The 20,209-nt window shown below is 36.2% G+C and overlaps 3 protein-coding genes across 4 annotated transcripts; 2 read left to right on the top strand and 1 right to left on the bottom strand.

The window, feature by feature from the left end:
- Window positions 1-27: 27 nt before the first annotated feature.
- Window positions 28-3,346, bottom strand: LOC109092423 (cartilage associated protein). Its single transcript, XM_042745399.1, has 7 exons — window positions 2,843-3,346; window positions 2,331-2,480; window positions 1,051-1,222; window positions 838-966; window positions 576-721; window positions 405-488; window positions 28-115 (listed from the first exon to the last, which is right to left on the bottom strand). The coding sequence occupies exons 1-7, from the start codon at window positions 3,299-3,301 to the stop codon at window positions 65-67; spliced, it is 1,191 nt and encodes a 396-aa protein (XP_042601333.1). The 5' UTR covers window positions 3,302-3,346; the 3' UTR covers window positions 28-64.
- A 658-nt stretch (window positions 3,347-4,004) lies between these two features.
- Window positions 4,005-11,381, top strand: fkbp9 (FKBP prolyl isomerase 9). The gene is made up of 10 exons (XM_042745395.1): window positions 4,005-4,396; window positions 5,460-5,605; window positions 6,290-6,479; window positions 7,305-7,450; window positions 7,538-7,727; window positions 7,804-7,949; window positions 8,036-8,222; window positions 9,491-9,636; window positions 10,646-10,809; window positions 10,904-11,381. The coding sequence occupies exons 1-10, from the start codon at window positions 4,194-4,196 to the stop codon at window positions 11,081-11,083; spliced, it is 1,698 nt and encodes a 565-aa protein (XP_042601329.1). The 5' UTR covers window positions 4,005-4,193; the 3' UTR covers window positions 11,084-11,381.
- A 1,042-nt stretch (window positions 11,382-12,423) lies between these two features.
- sytl1 (synaptotagmin-like 1) lies at window positions 12,424-19,296 on the top strand. 2 transcript variants are annotated; one of them, XM_042745397.1, is made up of 15 exons: window positions 12,424-12,640; window positions 13,497-13,690; window positions 13,770-13,912; window positions 14,006-14,174; window positions 14,964-15,018; window positions 15,106-15,136; window positions 15,231-15,295; window positions 15,379-15,468; window positions 15,555-15,721; window positions 15,987-16,089; window positions 16,201-16,362; window positions 16,454-16,532; window positions 17,932-18,031; window positions 18,111-18,310; window positions 18,384-19,296. In XM_042745397.1, the coding sequence occupies exons 2-15, from the start codon at window positions 13,575-13,577 to the stop codon at window positions 18,524-18,526; spliced, it is 1,623 nt and encodes a 540-aa protein (XP_042601331.1). In that variant the 5' UTR covers window positions 12,424-12,640; window positions 13,497-13,574; the 3' UTR covers window positions 18,527-19,296. The 2 variants fall into 2 exon arrangements, with proteins under 2 accessions (XP_042601331.1, XP_042601330.1); XM_042745396.1 differs by having other exon boundaries at window positions 12,425-12,640; window positions 13,548-13,690.
- The last annotated feature ends 913 nt before the right edge of the window (window positions 19,297-20,209 follow it).

Below are 20,209 nucleotides of genomic sequence, written 5' to 3'. Positions count from 1 at the left end.
ATGGAGAATACCTTTATGGTCTTTTTCACAATGTTTTCATTTCAGTGCAAATAAAATCATTTTCTTATTCATCCTCAGCATCGAGATATTCATCAAGAAACTCTAAGACTTCACCCTGAAAGACAAAAATGGTTGGAGGAAGAGTTAGAGAGAGAATAACTGTAAATCAATGATACTAAAATTATACTGCACTGTAAATAAATAAGCATGTAAACACTTTCATTTATCAGCCAATAGAGGGCTGTGTGGCGCAGGAAACGGATCAGAGTAAATCAGTAAGCATAGGACGCACCCAAGTGGCCAAAACTCACACTGAAAGCATTCAGTACTACGAATATTTGAAAAACACCTTCATGTTTGTGAATATTCAGCAAACATTCAAATATCCCATGCTCATCTCTCACCTCATCATCTGACAGCAACTTCTGTTTGGCAAATTCTAGCATCTGCAGCTGTAGCGTTGTCTGATTGTGGTACCGTACTGCTTCCTGCCATGTCATTATAAGTACAACATCAACCATCTAAATGAAAATAAATGTATTCATTCATTAATTACCATGATTTGAGACACCTACCGCTCTAGGGAAGAAATCCTCATCAGTCAGGCCAAATTTTTCTCTGTGGTACCGATAATAATCCACATTATTCTTCATCACTTCATCACTGGGATCAAAGAGCATGTAGCTGGCCACACACGGTACAGCATTCTTCAGATCATTCACTGAGTGAGAATGAAGGAGAGAAACTTTTGAATGAAACCATATGTTTCATATGTCAGTTTTTCACATTCATGATTCACGTAAGTAGTTATGTAAACAGAGAACTTTCTAGACTTACATTTATAATAAGCAAACTGGAGGTAGTGGTACATGGTTGCCACAAATTTCTCAACAACAAATCCACCTACAACAGGCGTAAGCTCGCTTTCACAGCGAACCTTTCTCTCCAGAACCTCTATGTAATGATCTAAAGACAAAAACAGATATGTTTCAGCTAAAGTTACAAAGGATCTCAGAGGCAGACATGACAAGAGCAGCAGGTAAAGCCAACCTGCAATGGACGGGTAAAAGTCTTTGAAGTCTTTGATCTGTCTGGATCCCTCTGACGCTGCGATGCACTCATCATACACTTTGAAAAAGTCTCTCAGTGCCAGCTCCATATCTGACACTGACGTTCTGAAGTTTTCACCATTGTACGCCCGCACGGCCCGAATGAACAGCATCTAAATAAAAATAATTTATTTATTCTTTTATCCGGCATTAACCATATGTAACTGTAAACTACAACGTTTATTACATCCAACAGATGTACTGCAGTTGTATACATTTACCTGTGCTTGAATTACACAAATGTAGACATATATTATTATAGATGAATATTATATTATGCACTACTGCTTAAAAAGTTGGTGGTCGTGAGATTTTTTTAAAGTGCCTCTGTTATGGATTTTTGAAAATTACCTTTCATGCCATGTGTAACGCAGATCTTAGGAAATGAAAACATCCTGCAAAGTTTGAAATCTTAAAGTGCACCGTGTATAAAGTTATTGTCTCTCAAAAGAAAGAGTCGACTCTGAATCATTTAAATGAGTCGTTTTTAAAACAAATCCCAAACGTTTCATGTTGACCTCACCATGAAACATTAGCATATTGCCCGCCCACTTGATGGTCTTTTCACGTTGGTCTGAATGAAAATGCCACTAGATGCCACTTTTAGAGCGGTAAAAATAGCGTTTTTCCCTGGTAACGCTGTACACAAAGCAGCACTGCGCTAACAAACACTGCTTTATCAGGAATTACAGGCAAGATGAAATGAAAATGAGACCACAGCAGATTACGCAAAGGAGGGGTTTGCAAAAATCGTTGAACGAATCGTTTGGCAGACCTTGAGCAAGTAAGGTAAAAATAAATGCATATTATAAGAAACTGAAAGTGTTCTTTGACCTTGCATGCATGTCAACCTGTTGTTGAGACTCCTAAAACCATAATGTGAACCTTTCATTACCAATAATAGGGGCATTTTAAAATTATAAATGTCTTTGATCAATTTAATACATACTTGCTGAATGAAAAATTAATTAATCATACTGCCCCCAAACTTTTGAACAGTGATGTTCTTATGTTATGTATTGAATTGAATTGAATTGAATTACTATGAGCATATCTGAAAGAAAAATTTAATTTGAAAACTAACATGAATTTCAGGATTTCTTAGTATTTAATTTGACCCCCTTTTGCTTTAATGGCAGCAGCTCTCAAGCTGCAGTAACAAGAGGATTAACATAAGGATTTGATTTCCTTTTCTTCAGTGTTTTGTGTATGAGGTCTCACCTCATATGACTTGGTCTCCAGGTCTTTCATATGTTCATCAGCTCCAGGTAAACTCTTGTAATAGTTCATGTTCCTCTGCATCATCTCATCATCAGGATGCTTCAATAGGAATGTGTATGCTGCAGATACAGCTTTGGCCAAATTATCACTCTGGAATAATTCATAATAATCCATTTGGTCAGACATTTCCAAACCAAAACTCTACACACAAAAATATTAAAAGAAATCATGGTACCAAAATGGTAAAGCCACTGATTTTTAGCCATGTACCATAATATGTTATTCTTCTGACATGGTATTGTATTGTACATGGTTAGTACCATGGTATTACCATCTAATACAATCTACACAACTAAAAACAGCAAAAATCAACCACCGTACTATCATGTTTTTCAATGTCAACCATCTGCAGTCCTATCATTCCCATGTTACAGTATTGCAAAACACTCACTTACCCTTAAACTAGCTTTATAAATAATTGTAGACGTAATGAGAGAAAGTAATACACTCACTTTGAAGTAAGCAAACTGCAGGTACTTGTAGGGTTCCCGTTTCTCAAACTGCTCGATGGTTTCACGGCTGGGGAGCGTCTGTCTGAAGGCAGGTAAGCCCTGCTTGCATCGCTTCAGACACTGAGCTCGCTTCATCACGTTACCGAAGGCGTGCAGCTCGGGGAAGTCGTTGAAGCGCGTCTCGTCGTCGAGGCGCACCGTGCTGCAGTTGAGGTTACAGAAGGCCTCGCTGTCCCTGAGCAGCCGGTACAGCCGGAGACTCATCTCCAGAAACTCCACGCTCTCGGGCCACTTCTCCTCACTGTACTGGTCTAAAGCGTGTCGGTACGCCGAGTCCAGGGGCATAAGCTCGTGCCGTGGGAAACTGCGAAAGTTGTATTTCTCATACTGCGCAAGAACGCAAAAAGAAAAACAGAATAGAAGAAATGCAAGCCCGAGGCAGCGCGATGAGGAGGCCATGGTCCCGTATGGGAATCCTAAAGTACACAGGGGTGTTAAGAGTACAAGTCCCGCCCGCTCCGCAGCCTCTCCACGTCCCCAAAATCAGTCAGGACGCACCCTGCCCCCAAGCAGCTAAAAAACATTACAGTGATTTACTAAATATTTATTTATTTATTCGTCAAATCCCACCGGTAGCATTTTGAAGGGCATAAAAGAGTATATTTTTACACACAGGCCTAGTTAATTATGAAAGTTAACTTTTTAATGGCTGCTGTAAGTTAGCTAGATAACCAGAACAGTTTGTCCCAGTTTGTCCAAACCCCGCAAGGAATCATACATGCCATCTGGTGTTTGTATAATATAATTTGATAATTTAGTATAACTTTTTTCACATTATATTGGCTGCAAATAATTGTTTTATTCATTAGGCTAAAAGAAAACTAAAGTAAATGAATGCATTTAGGTGTAAGAAGTATCTGAAACTGTTATAAATATGCATTTATCAACACGTACTGAACTATAATAAGGAGACATATGATCATCATTCTGATGAAATGAATATAAAGTTTAAAAAGGCGTGTTGCACTGCTCGGTGGGCCCTCTATAATTACATGCTCTCGTAAACCCCCCCATAAAGCGCGAGCGAGACACCCCTCTCTGTGCCACGTAGAAAGCATTCCAGCCTCTAGGCCTGCATTTCCGCATTTTCCTTACAAAACGGAGCCCCTTCCTGCGCACTCTCCATTTGTAAAGTAACACCGGAGCTATAGGAAGAAGTTAGAGGGAGTTTGAGGATCCATCCACCACGTCTACACACTTCCCCTCTGAACAACAGTGAACGAGAGGGTTTGAGGAGACTGCTGCAGCGCCCGAAAGCAGCAACAAGCCTTTTGCAAAACACAAACGGAAGATGATACGGTTAACGGTTCAGATGATTCTCCTGGCTTTCCTAGTCACATTCGTGGCGTGCAACGCGCCCCCGGTACCGTTAGATGACATCGTGATTGAGAAGACGTTCACTCCGGAGCGCTGCGACCGGAGGGTCAAGTCTGGAGACTTTGTCCGCTATCATTACATCGGCATGTTCCCTGATGGAAAGAAGTTTGATTCTAGGTTAGTGCCAAATGCATGTTTGTCCTCCATTGGTCATCTTCTCATCTGGCCTAAAGCCATTTGCGTTTGCAGAGTTTACAGTCTGTGGAGCTCACAGCCACGCAGGCAGAGCAGATGGGACTTGCTCAATTACTATGTGAACTATAAACATTTACTTCTGCAAAAGCACGTCATAAACATTTCCAGCTGATTTAAAACAAGCTAACATTTAGTAAATTTTAATATGGAATGATTGCAGAAATAAGTGAATGAATAGACTACATGAATGAATGTACAAGTGACTGAATGAACCAACGAATGAATGAATGTATGAAGGAATGTATGTATATATGAATGAATGACTGAATGAATGAATGAATGAATGAAGTATAGTGAATGGCTGTAATTTTCATGATACTAAATGAAAGGTCATACTTTTTCAGCTTTTTTAAAGAAATTTCGAAATTGTAAATGAAAGATCATTGGGGTATATCATACAACAAAATACAGTTTTAGTCTTTCTTTTTCAAAATTTCATTTAATTCAGTGTTACATGGTGTTTCTTTGTAATTATCTGTGAAATTTACTAGCAGTTTATGAGTGAAAATTTTTCTACCAACAAATATTTTTTTTAAAGGTAAAATGTAAAAAATATTTAAAAAATATTCTGGCATTATTTATTTATTTATTTGTAAATGTATTTTTGCACGAAAATTATTGCTCTAATCTAATTTTAATGTAATTTAATTTCTTATGACAAAATAAATCTTTTTTTTTTTAAACACATTTAAATGAGAAGAAAGTTGTGTGAGATAAGTCTTTTCAGAGAATATATTTTAAACTGAGTTTGTTGTTATTAGACCATTTCCAAATATTTAAATCAATAATACTGTTTAAGCTCACAAGATTTTGATAGATAAACTTTTAATGCAAGACAGTTATTTAATTATTTGCCAAATGATTAAAAAATAAAAAATATATTCTCTAAAAAGTCTTTATATCTTATGTCTTTATATATATATATAAATGTGTGTATCAGTTTTAAAGATATTTTACTGATGTTTGTTGATGTGTGTGTTTGCAGTTATGACCGTAGCAACACCTATAATGTGTTTGTTGGCCAGAAGCAGTTGATTGCTGGGATGGACAAAGCTTTAGTGGGCATGTGTGTTAATGAAAGATGGATGATCAAAATCCCTCCACAGCTTGCTTACGGAAAGGATGGTTACGGTAATTGCACTTTTTTTAAAAACACAGCTCTCTTTATACCACTTTATGCGTGAATGTCTGTCAGTGTAGGTGCCATCAGCACATTTACATTTAAATTCATTCATTCATTCATTCTTTCATATTTAAATAGCCACATACCACTAGGTAACATGCTAATGCATGAAACTCACTGAGACAATACCCATGATTCTCCTGGACTCCTGCTGAGTCAGAGGAGCATGGCATCTCCAGGTGGAGAGAGAGAGGGGGGAAGTTAAACAGATTCCCAAAGGGAGTGATCCTACGAAGAATGTGGAGCCATGTCCACTTGTCAGGACTAGTTGTGAAAATAGTGTGTGTCTGCCCAATTCAAATGCAGGAGACACAAACAGATGTGTATAATTTAACTGCACATATATACAACAGACTTAAATTCTAAGCAATCTCAGACACATTCATCTCATGATCAGCTCTTTCAGTAAAATACACAATACACTGGGTGGCACACTTCCCCTTGCACAGTTTTATTGTAGTGAGCAAACAACAACTAATAATGCAGCCTTTATAGTAAACACAAAGTCTAAAGCATTTATTGTCCTTCTTTAGAGTATCTGGTTTTAATTATGCTTCAGTGGGCAGATTTCAAAGCTGCCAAGCTGGTTTGGTTTTTATTTCTCAAAGTATTTTCGTGTCATTCCTTGTCAGGTGATACCATCCCCCCAGATTCTATCCTTCACTTTGATGTGTTGATGTTGGACATTTGGAACACAGAGGACAAGGTGCAGATAAAGACCTACCACAAGCCAGAGAGCTGTGGCCGCACTGTACAAGTGTCTGATTATGTCCGATACCACTACAATGGTACTCTGCTCGATGGCACGCTGTTCGACTCCAGGTGAGATGAGTCATGTATAGGTGGAGAGAAAGATATTTTTAGTAATTACATTTTTATATTGAATAACTTTTATTAAAAATATTATATTGAATAAATATTTATTACACATTATTACCAGTTCAGTTTTGCTTCGCCAACAATAGTTCCGCACCCATGGTGTTACAACAGAATGTTTATGAACAAATCAGTTAGCCCAATGATTCAATGACTCATTCATTCCAAGTCCTTTGAATGAAGGCGTCAAATGACTCAAATTGACATTCACATGTCGCCACCTACTGGAGTAATCATGTAACATCCGGAAAGAGCCACAAAAAATCACTATCACTAATGACATGTTTGTTTGTTTATTTAAATAAAAAACGATCAAATTAAATAGGATTAAAATAAAATAATAAAATTATATAAATAAAAATTGATTGCAATAAATAAATATTAAAAGTAGAAAAATAAATAATTAATACATCTAACAGGACTATAATGAGTATAAAAATAATAATGTAAGTTAATAGAAACAAAACCTTTTCCAAAAAAAATTATTAACTCATATTTATAATATTATTTTTCTCATAGTATAAATGAGGTCTTTATACACTCTTGGACCTTATTGAAAATTATTCAGAATTCATTTATAAACATAGAATTCCACATGAACATATTTCATTTTTGGACATAAATAGGTTAAAAGCATCTTAATCTGAATTCTTATGATTATTTATTTATTTATTATTAATTAAGGAAGATATTTATATCATTGGAACAAATGTGTGGATGTCTAAATTTTATGTTTTCCCCAAATAATAATTCTGATTCTTTCATTTGCAGTCACACACGTATGCGCACTTATGACACGTACGTGGGGATTGGCTGGCTTATTGCTGGAATGGACCAGGGGCTTTTGGGAATGTGTGTGGGAGAAAAACGCATCATCACCTTGCCCCCTTTCCTTGGCTATGGAGAGAATGGAGATGGTGAGAGTCATTTTATTAGAAATATATACTAACAATATTTGTGCATGCAGAATAAGCATTATAACCTCCAGTTATGTCCACTTACAGGAAGTGACATCCCCGCTCAGGCCTCTCTGGTGTTTGATGTGGTTCTGCTGGACCTTCATAACCCCAAAGATGAAATCACAGTAGAGGTGGAAAGCCTTCCAGATCCCTGTCCACGCAAGAGTGAAGTAGGAGACTTCATGCGTTACCATTATAACGGATCCCTGCTGGACGGCACACTCTTTGACTCCAGGTAAAAACCCTTGATTTGAACAGAAACCGTTTTTAAAGTGATCTACAGTGCACTTATGCTTTTGTTTATGTTTCAGTTACTCGAGGAATAGCACATATGACACTTACATCGGTAAAGGCTATGTGATCGCAGGCATGGACCAAGGACTCCTGGGTGTGTGTGTTGGAGAGCGCAGGAGGATTGTCATCCCACCTCACCTTGCATATGGAGAAGAGGGCACAGGTGTGTGCTGATCAGTCCTTTTATATTCAAAAGAACATGAGGTTAACTTTTATCTTTGTACTAATCTCTTTTATCTCCTCATACAGGAACTAAGATCCCTGGCTCAGCTGTGCTGGTGTTTGATGTCCACATTATTGATTTCCACAACCCATCTGATACAGTGGAGATCACCAGTGTGAAGCCAGAGAAATGCGGCAAAATTGCAAAACGTGGTGACTTTGTCAAATACCACTACAACGCCACTCTCATGGACGGCACTTTCATTGGCTCCACGTGCGTTGCAATTATACATTTGTGTATCGTGTTGTTTTGGCAAGCGTCTAACTTAAAGGGGACATATGATGCTGCTAAAATAACATTATTTTGTGTATTTGGTGTAATGCAATGTGTTTATGCGGTTTAAGGTTAAAAAACACATTATTTTCCATATAATGTACATTATTGTTGCTCCTCTATGCCCCGACTTTCTGAAACGCATCGATTTTTACAAAGCTCATCGTTCTGAAAAGCGAGGTGTTCTCTGATTGGCCGGTTATCCAATGCGTTGTGATTGGCCGAATACCTCAAGCGTGTGACGGAAATGTTACGCCCCTTATCATACGATGCTGTCTCCCAGCAGCACAAGACTCAGTCCAGATGTTCTGCTCGTGCACATCCAATCATCAGTTCTCTTTTAGCAGTTCAATTCAATTTGTTGCATCCAGTGGGTACATAATTACTGATTATAATGACTTATACTGTCTTTTTGCGTATTGTGCTGCGTAAACACAAAACCATGTCTGCCTTTATGATTGGAGAAACAACAAACAACAAGCCTACTCTACTGCTCAAAGCTCGCGTTTGAATCATCGGTGGCAAATTATTTAAATATAAAAAACGTACTTACAGGCTGTGAGTCAGAAGCCCAGACTGTCCTTGCAAAGTTTGAACTGCATACTTTATAGAAACAGCCGTTGTGCCACAGACGCATTGCAGGCTACTGGTTCAGGAAACAGTCCTCATTCTCCATAAAATGCGCTGCACACATCTGAATATTTGGGTTGAACTGTTCTGGAACAGTGTTGTAGATACAACTTAACCACTGATTGCTAGTTGTGTTCTCTTTTGGAAGGCTAAACAAAGAAGTTTCGCTTTCACAACGAAACACAGCATCTCATATCATGGCGGCAACAACAATACTACAGCGAGAACATAAGTTATGCCTTCTTTCTTTGCGTGAACATTTGGGTGGCGTTATGCAAATCTTCCCACATAGTGACGTAGAGATGAAGGGGCGTGTTAGAACGAGCTGTTTTAGGGGGGTGTGGTTGACTCTTAACTTTTATAAAGAATATCTCTTTGGATTTGAGTCTTTAGTCTTTGCAACTTTACAGATCTTCTTTATGCACCAAGAGCTTGTAACACTCCAAAGAGAAAGGAAAAACTGAAATTGCAATATATGACCCCTTTAACATTACAAGAATTTGATAATGAACAAATAGTTTATATTTAAGAAATTTTATGTAATTCATGTTTTCCCTTGCATCTGTTTTTAACTGCAGGCACACCTTTGGTAAGACATATGATGTGGTTCTGGGGGCTGGACAGGTGGTCATAGGCATGGAACAAGGCCTTATAGGAATGTGTGTCGGAGAGAAGCGCAAGCTAGTCATCCCACCTCACCTTGGCTATGGAGAGAGGGGAGTAGGTAAGACATCATCTCACAAAAACAAATGTATTTTATAAATTAGTGCTGTCAAATGATTAATCGCATCTAAAAGAAAAGTTTTTGTTTACATATTATACGTATGTGTGTGTGCTGTATATATATATATATATATATATATATATATATATATATATATATATATATATATATATATATATATACACAAAATATATTTACATTAATATTAAAGAATTATATAATTATATAATAATTAATACATACATATATTATTATGAATTCTACACATTAATAAATAGTGTGTATAACTAACAATGGAACAAATATTTTATTAATATTTATGTACCTTAGTTAATGTTAGTTTCAACATTAACATAATGGACCTGAGCCAACATGAACTAACAATGAACAGTTGCATTTTTATTAAAGATTAATAAATACTTAAACAAATGAATTGCTCGTTGTAAGTTAATGTTAGTTAAAACATTAAAAAGAAATGTGACCTTATTCTAAATTTTATGATATATTTTCTGTTTGTGCTGAATTCATTCACTAAAAGAACCGGCTCATAGGACTCATTTGCTCGCGAGTCAAAGTGGTCCTGCTGTATGTTTGTACAGGAAACACTGTTTATCCTCAAAGCAAAATATCAGATGCCTTTTATTTGTCAAATACAAATGTTATGTTTCATGTGTGTAATGTAAAATGAAGTGTTAAAATGTTATGTTAATGTTAAACATGTTAAGAATATGCTTAGCTGTACTGCTGGCTTCCTGTTTTATTAATTGCAATTTGTGGTGAACCCAGCAGAGGGAGCCAAAGTAAATTCTTCTAACAACCTACTCAGCTAAACTAACAATTTAGTTGCTGATGTATTGATATTCAGGGAGGTTTTTGCTGATAAATAATACTCTAACTATTTTTGCCATGTCTTTTTGTGGCAGTAACAGTAAGAATAGTATGCTTGCATATTTAATTCAAACTTCTATATTTCACAAAAATAAATTATTAAGCACTATTTCTTGCTCAGATGGGGAGGTCCCTGGAAGTGCTGTGCTGGTGTTTGATGTTGAGTTAGTGGACCTCGAGGAAGGTCTCCCTGAAGGCTACATGTTTGTGTGGAACAGCGATGTCTCACCCAACCTATTCAGTGAGATGGACAAAAACAAAGACGCACAATTGGACGCTACTGAGGTATATTGTTTTATATTGTAAGTGCATGCTTAGCAATACATCTCCAAAATGTTTATTAAGCTAATTTTTACCATTGTCTGTCCCTTCCATACAGTTTTCAGATTACATCCTCCAGCAGGTAGAAGAGGGCAAAGGTCGTCTAGCGCCAGGTTTTGACCCGCAGCGCATCATAGAGAATATGTACGATAACCAGGACCGCAACAAGGATGGGCGAATCACAGAGGATGAGTTTAAACTCAAGGCAGATGAAGCAGCAACTCATGATGAGTTATAATAGGTTGGATAGGATGGAGGATTGTGATTGGTCATCTTGTGGTCAAATATTATAAATGGGAAGAGTATAAAGATACTGAATTTGCCAGTGTCTTTCGGTAATATTGTTGACTTTTGATGTTTGTCTGAGAGGTGTGTGCATATGTGAATGTGCATAATTGTGTTTATATATGAATTTTTTTAAATATTTTTTTTTTTGTACAGGTCTCTGAATGTTTGTAAGAGTCTGGAGTGATACAAATGTGCAAAACATAACTTTGTAAAAAAATCCCTTAAATAAACACATTCCAACCCCCGAAGAGTTATTTCAGTATTTCACTAAATCGCTATTTTATTAGAACTTTAAAAATATTGCTTTACATAAGTCATGCTCAGTGTTTCTTCAACCTAATCTAAGTCAACAGAAGTTGGGTAAAACCTTGGAAAGTGAACAGCTGCAAAATAACCACAATTTAAGGTTTGAGCTAGTGGATTGACAAGATGAAATGCAATATGCTGAAGTTTGTTATCTGAGCATAATCCTGATGAACTTTTGAGCTTTGAATGTTTTCTTCATGATTGAGCATGTCCATTCTGATATGTTCCTGATAATGTTCCTTCAGTCTTAGCAAATAAGAATAGCACTAAAGCAGTCACTACATGGCTCAATAAACAATGCTTGGGCATAACATGAGCGTCTTAGTGTCTGTGTCTGCGTCTGCCTGGTGTTTTTATAATCCTTTGAACGTGTGTCAGTGTGTGTTTAGTAGGTGTGGGCTGATAGAGACTCCAAACCGGAACTGACTGCAACAGACTAACAGACATGAGTAATATGCATACATAAATTTAACTTTTCTGTCCTCTAGACAAAATAAATATAAATTGTTCACAAAATATATAAGAATTGCCATCCCCAACAATGCTGTCATTACTAATATTGTAAAACATTTAAAAAATATTAACTTAAGTTTATTCAAATTTTTTTTTAAATTTAGAAACAATCAATTTCTTTTCATTTTTAATAAGTACAAAGTTAATTGAGTGCTAGTTAAACTGGTGTGTTAAATTCAAGTCTTATTTTTTTTTTCAAAAAGAGAGAAATATGTGAACATCACATACATACATACAATCCACGCCGTCACACATTACACCAAAAACGTTGATTTTAAAAAAGTAATCCAATGTGTCCCAAATTACGTGAAAAACGTGAAAAGCGATACATCTTTATCCTCAAATACCACACAAAAGTAACTACAGCCAGGCTTTTTTTGTTTTTACTGACTAGCACAATACAATGACAAGAATGAGAGAGAGACACAGAGAGAGAGAGAGAGAGATGAGGGAGAGAGACATACATTACATGGTGTGTGAACGTGAAGTGATTAGTAAAATAAGTGCATACTCGGTGAAGTGTGAGAATCCGGTTCGTATTTTGCTCTGTGCCCGAGGGCGGGTGTGAGAGAGTGCCAGTCCTGCCAAATCAGACACAAACGAGTGTGTGTTTAGAAACAACAGACAACTCAACTTGACAGAAAACCTACGAGAATGGCCGAGCCAGAAGACATTAGATGAGGAAAAGGTATAACATTTTGTTGTTTAAATCAACATCAATTTCTTCTTCTCTTTCTTTTTCACTGTTGAATTTGGTTGAAGTGAGAGAGTTTGACAGGTGCGACTCCATCTGTTGATTCGTCCTCGAGTGTTGGACATTTAACTAACCTGAGTCTTTAGCAGTTTGATATGAAGTGCATTATAATAAGTTTATGTTTATGTGCTATGTGGAAGTAGATGTAACACTTGGCCTTAGTGAAATGGTAATTTGTTTTCTTTTGTCTTGTGTGTCACCGTTTGTTGTGCGCGTGCGCGATTCAAGCATCGTTTCACACACACAGCTAAATCAAAACTTTCCTGATATTCGTTAACACTTATATTGGAAATGACAAATCTATTTAGTTTACTATTTTCTTGATTTAATATCGTTACGGTAGGATTTAGAGAGTTATAGTAGGAGAAAGTTGATGTGTGGTAATATTAAAGATTACATTTTTGGGCTGAACTAAAATTCACGTTTTTAAATGGAGTAAAAAAAAAAAAAGCATTGGAAATTTCATAATTTCTAATGATTTTGTTGACGATATTAATAATGTACCTAATTGTTCTTATGGGATCGAAAACATCAAAGAGTATTATTGAGTGTTTTCCCCGTAGTTTTAGGGAAATTTATTGTCTCTATATTTCATCTGGAGAACATTAATAAACATTTAATGCAGGTTGGAGCATTAAGAAATTTGATAATTTCTTGCAATTAAAAAAAATACATCTGATACTAAAATAGCAGCTTTAAATCTTTTATTGTTAGTTGTTTACTTTTTATTCTCTTGTTAGTGCATTCATGATTACCACAACTTGTTCAATTCCCCCATTTCCATCTGCAGCTGTTGGGTGTGGTTTCTCAAAAATCTCATCTAAATCATCTTAATAACCAGGTGTGATCAGTGTGAGGTGTGCCTGTAATGGAAGGGGAACCTTTCCTAGATCTGTGTCACCTGACTGAGGTGGAGCAGACTGTAATTTTCAGCGTTCTGCAGAGAGATGCTGAACTACGCAACAAAGAGGAAGGGAGAATACGGTCAGTGTGTATACAATACTGGACTTATTTGGCAAATATAAGTTATATGAGCAATGCAGGATGAAATGCTTGTTTTCAGGAAACTGCAGCAGACGGTGTCAGATCCTGTCCGGCTGCGCTCTCTCTCAGGTGCGTGGTTTCATGAAGAGCGTGCGAAGAGATATCAGAAGGGAGGAGCTGATGTTGTTCAAGCCTCAATACGCCATAAAAGGCGTGGAAAAGGTCACATGATCTCTTAGTCATTCCTGTAGTGTAGTGTTTATGTATTTGTGTGCTGTCTCACCCAACACTCTGTTTGTTGTTTTATTTCTGTAGATATACCTTTGACGGCAATATTTACTGAAGAAACAGGTAACTCTTCTCAACTACATGAGCAGCAAGAGGAAGACAAAAGTACAGAGAGAGAATTGCAGGAAAATATAAGTGTAAGAGAGGATGACAATGGCCAGGAAGAGAAGAAAAGAGATAAAGAAGATGGGGAAAGGTTAGTGCAAATTTTGGTGTCATCTCTCTACTTAGGGCTGAATAAACTGAATGGATCTAAACAGTCTGTATATTAGTATGAGTATACAAATCCATACATGCAGGGTGCATGGTCATATTTCATTATTGATTGAGAAACAGGCAATTATGTGTGATTAAAATGCTATTTAAACCTCTAATACAGTTGAAAACTCTTTTGGGTCTCATTTACTGGCTTTGTACGCAATCATATGTGACCCTGGACCACAAAACCAGTCTTAAGTCTCTGGGGTATATTTTTAGCAATAGCCAAAAAAACACTGTATGGGTTAAAATTATCGATTTTTCTTTTATGCCAAAAATCATTAGGATATTAAAATACAGATCATGTTCCATGAAAATATATTGAAAATTTCCTACCGTAAATATATCAAAACTTAATTTTTGATTTGTAATATGCATTGCTAAGAACTTCATTTGGACAACTTTAAAGGCGATTTTCTCAGTATTTTTATTTTTATGCACCCTCAGATTCCAGATATTTGAATAGTTGTATCTTGGCCAAATATTGTCTGATCCTAACAAACCATACATCAATGGAAAGCTTATTTATTTACACTTTTACACTTAAGACTGGTTTTGTGGTCCAGGGTCACATATGTGCATGAACATGTTAGTATGCAATCATGATTTAATTATATGTCTGAAATCATACATTTTGAATTATTTTTTTTCTGTGCAAATATCACTTGCAATCATTTATTAGGTTAAATATGTTCCACTGTCTTATTTTGTGATATTTTCTTTTTAGTTGCATTCCTGTGGTAACCCCTGAACAAAAATCCAGGACTAAACACATCACAAAGGTCAATTTACATTTTAGATTAGATTATATGCTCGTGAAATATGTGCTACTGCATGTGAGATATTTCTAATGTTCTTGCTTTGAACAGAAAAATGCAGCAAAAGAAAATTGTCTTAAAGGTAAAATAAACTATACTGGTAGGCCAATGATCTGACAAAATATAAATGCATCTAAACTCCACTCTGCTTACTTAAATTTTCCTTCATGCTTCAGAAAGTGTTGGAGAGTCTGAGGACGAAGAGAAGAGAATTTTGCCGAGTACATCACCAACTCTGCAGGTCTGTTTGGCAAAGCCAGTTGTTCAGATACTCACATCCCTGAAAACCTTTTGTATTATGTGTGTGTGTGTGTGTTTCGGTAGATCGACTCAGAGGGAGACATGGACTCTGGCTGCACTGAACTAGTATATACTAGGTTTGGGTCAGTTAGCAGCTTGACCTCCCATCATATGGTAAGATGCACTCTCATGCACAACACTTGACCTTCTGCATCAATGAAGTTTGGAAGGTGTAAACAGTCCAGTTTCTGTGTGGGTAGATGAATGGTAGTTTGATGAGCCTTTACAGTGTGGGCGATTTCGGAGATGTTGTAGTATCAGGGCAGATCCAGTTCTCGATGCAGTATGACATCAAGAAAGAGGAGCTTCATGTGCACATAAAACGCTGCCAAGATCTTGCGTCGGCCCGTAAAAATCGATCGGACCCGTAAGTATACTTGACTGTGGTCATTTTCATTCAGTCAAAACTATAAACTATTTATAAAAGCAGTGAAGCTACATTTAGTATTATCATCAAACAACAGTGACAACAACAATGGTGCTTTATATTTCTGTGGAAGCCGTGGTATATGTTTTCAGGATTATTTTGATGAATAGAATGTTTAAAAGAACAGCATTTATTTGAAATAGAAATCTTTTGAAAAATTATAAATATGTTTGCTATCATGTCTTTATCCTTCTCTTAAACACAGATACGTTAAAGTTTACCTTCTCCCTGACAACACATCCCGCAGTAAGAAAAAAACTGCAGTGAAGAGGAAAACATTAAATCCAGTCTATGATGAAACCGTGAAAGTCAGTTTGAATAATTTATTATTTCACAAATTATTCCTATGCATTTAAAATACATGATCAAACTTACATTAATTATTTCTCCACTCAACTATGAAATGTTGCCTATACCAGTACAGAGTGCGGAGACTGGACCTCCAGGCTCGTGTGCTGAGTATGTCAGTCTGGCACATGGAGAGAATGAGGAGAAACCTCTTCCTGGGGGAGGTGGAAGTGAGGCTGGCTCAGTGGGACTGGAGCCAGACCCAACCAACCTGGCACAACCTCCAGCCAAGAGTAAAGCCATTTCAAAGATTATCTGATATCTTTAGTGAATTAAACATATGTTAGTCAGATTTTCATCTTGAGAGTCTTTCTCTTAATGTAGGTTAAGTTAAGTCCAGATGACATCATCAGCAGAGGAACCATTCTGTTCTCAATTAAGTTTGTACCTCCAGGATCAGAGGGTGAGTCTGAACAGACACTTCATCTTTACAATCTCTACAGTATATTTGCATTTATATGCAGGGCCATTGATATATTATGTGTGGCTCATTATTAATTTATTATGCATGGGCCCGCTCACTCCTCAATAAAAGGCTAAATAGCAGAGCAAATAGTAGTAAAGCACGTTTTTTATCAGGTATCCCCCTTTCATATAAAATATTTACTTGAAGCACCCCTTGAGTTATGTTGATATTTTAATAATTTAACAATGCATTCTCAGATTCACAGTAATGCAGGTAAAAAATTTAATATTTAATCTTTTTATTAAGTGGTTTTTTTATTTATAAATTTTTTTAGTTTGGTCAAAAATGTGTCATATTGCGATTTGATCTCATAAAAAAGCGTTGTATATTCTGTTGCTGAAAACAGGCAGAGAGAATGTTTTATATTATCATTCTTTATTGTTTTTATATCATCATCATTACTATTATTATTATTATTATTATTGTTGTTGTTATCTTTAAATATAAAAAATAAAGACCAAATATATTACTGCTTAATAACACAGTTAAATATAATAGAAATGGGATTTTTATTTAAATTATTTTTAATAAAAGGAACAAAAAATAATATTTGAAAATCATTAAAAAAACATTTTAATTGCAATGAAAGTTACAAATTAACAGTTGCAATACTAAAGTTCATTTAATTATTCATTTTCAAATGTGAAACCCTCAAGCTTTCATTTTAGTAGAAAATAAAGTCTTTGTTGTTTAGTTGACAACAAATTTGTAAATGCTTCTGGTTACAAATCTGATAAAATGCTGAAAACTGTCCACAAAAATGTTGATATGTATCAGACTAACTTTCAGTCTTTAGTGATTTCACTAAGCCAGCGGTTCTCAATTCCAGTCCTCGCGCCACATTTTGTATGTCTCTCTTATGGCTTCAGACATTTGTTCTATTCGAACGTAAGTGCCCTGTGAAGTGGACAACACAGGATATCACATCATGATTCCAGTTCAAAGTAAACGTAAATGTTCCATTCAAAGTGCATTGAAGTGAGCGAGACGTGAATTTAAATTGCATTTATTTACAGAGGTATATGATGTCACACTTGTACGTGTGCACAGCGCAAAAGCGTGAATGAATGTTCTGAAGTGAGGTAAACTTCAACAGATTTTCCTTGCTCAGGGAGTAGGGAGCAGTGAACACTATGTAGGGATCATGTCATAGGGAACGCAGTTCATGCACGGAGCTCACTTCTAACGAGCTGGTTATCGGAATCAGGTGTGTTAACAAAGAGAGACATGCAAAATATGCAGAGCCGGGGGGCGCAAGGATTGGAATTGAGAACCGCTGCACTAAGCCATACTGTGATTTCAATTTTTATTGTACAGATCTGTTTGTTTATTTTAGGAAGTGGTTGTCCACCGACTGGTGAGCTCCATATTTGGTTGAGGGAGATTGTTGGTCTACTTCCCACTAAACGTGGCGCACCTAGTACATATGTGAAAAGGTGTGTGCACATTCATAGAAGTCTGTCTGTTTTTGTATGTTATTTCCTGAGCACATCAGCATGGTTTGTGTTTGTACAGTGTGGTATTACCAGATGAGAGTGGCATCAGTGGCCAGCAGACTCGGATGGTGCGAGGATCTGTCAACCCAGTGTTCAACCACACCATGGTTTATGACGGGTTTCAGTCTAGCGACCTTATTCAGGCCTGTGCAGAGATAACGGTCTGGAATCCACATCCCTCCAGCTGTCTGGGTGGAGTACGACTCAGCACAGGCTCAGGTAATTCAGATTTGAAAATAATATACTTAGAATATATACATAGCTGCGAGTTAAGACTGTTCATATGTTGCAGGTGTGAGTTATGGTCAGGCTGTCTGCTGGATGGACTCAACAGAAGATGAGATTAGTGTGTGGTCAAGTGTGATTCAGAGCCCCAGCAACTGGGTGGACACCAGTCTACCAATCAGAACCAATTTACAGCTCTGTTCTGATTGAACTTTATTTAACCTACTCACCCTGTGACTTTGGTTGTGTAACATTCTGGAATAAATCACACAAATTTTCCTCCAATCTTTGACCCAGCTTGGATGAGTTGAAGCTAGTTGGCAAAAGTCAGAGCCAGTTTGCAACTTTTGGATGTTGGAGTTGACAGATTTCACAGAAACATTTTGTAGTATTTAATGGGCACAAACTATGGTTTGTAGCTTCAGACTATGACTCCATTCAGTTACAGGATATCAAATATGTTTTTATATTTTGAGACAATTTTAGAACACGGTGTATGACAGTGTATTTTAGTGGTGTATAACATGATGTATCTGACTTAACACCATTCACAAGCACGGTAGCAATCTCTACAGGACAGAAATGATATCACCCTCTATAAAATGGAGCAAATTCTATAAGGGGAATTGAAAAATTTTGCATTGTGGATTTGTTACAAAATAGTCCTCACACATTTCTTTGAGTATGTTTCCAATTAATATGTTACAGTTTGGTTTATTTTGTTGTCAGATTAAGTGTTTTTGCTAGAATTTGCTAGTGTCATGCAAATCTAGAGGGGAATGAAAATTTGTTGTTAAACTTTAACTCTCCTCTTATGAGAATAATGGTATTTTCATCTTTCTGCTTGTGGTCTCATTGTGAGATTGAAGGTCAAGCCATAAATGTAATGAAATACTAACTGCTGATTAAAACCACACATTTTGTCTAAATTCACATTGCATCAGTTTTACAAAAAAAAAAAAAAAAAACCTATCAAATCAGTATATATTATTGTACATATTTTTGTGTCAGACTGTTTAATCTGTTTTGAAAAAAGTGCTTATTTTTACTTGCATTAGGATGAATTAAAAAATAGATTTATAAAATGATAGAGACATTCTATGTAATTGTCAGGTATGTTAAATTTTATTGCATTCCATTTATTTAACTTTGCTTATATATTTTCTGCCTATGGCTGTATCAAACATTTCTGCACAGTTACTTCCCGTCTCCCATTTTAGTTTTGTTTTCCTACTGGGTGTGCCTGTCAACTTCAAGCATAGAATTTATTTGACCGATTAAAATGAGGTAGCTGAAATGCTTCGGTAGCTAGCTCAGTGGGCTGTCCCTAAAAACAGAGGATCTAGTGTAGGGAGGGATGGGCAGTATTTCAGATCCATGTATTTAAAATATGTATGGATATGTATTGCACCAAGTATTTTGTATTTTATGTAATTTGAAAATACAAAAATACTAATCTAAAATGTATTTGAAATACAAAATACTATTTTATATGTTAAAGCCTTTGGAAAAAATCAAATGTATTTTGTATTTAAATACATTTAAGATTAGTATTTTTGTATTTTCAAATTACATAAAATACAAAATACTTGGTGCCAGTCAACCTCTTGATCAAACCTTGAGGGTGTGTTGGGAACAACAGGAGAAGAGGCTAAGGATACACAGAAAGCTGTTGTAGAATACCCAAAGGTTATATAGGGATATATTATAGGAATTAAAAAAAAAAAAAATAATGATAATTTTTTTATTATCACTATGTAAAGTAATGTTGTAACACTATTTTAAGGTGTTCGTTACACGTATTACTTGTTATTACTATTATAATAACAATTAATTATGCATAATTACATGCAAGCAACCCTAAACCAAACGCTAATCCTAACCCTAACCATA

The sequence above is a fragment of the Cyprinus carpio genome, chromosome B19, assembly GCF_018340385.1.
Source record: "Cyprinus carpio isolate SPL01 chromosome B19, ASM1834038v1, whole genome shotgun sequence".
Classification (NCBI taxonomy): Eukaryota; Metazoa; Chordata; class Actinopteri; order Cypriniformes; family Cyprinidae; genus Cyprinus; species Cyprinus carpio.
The sequence above is the reverse complement of the archived record's forward strand: the minus strand, read 5'-3'. Positions and strand labels throughout refer to the sequence as shown.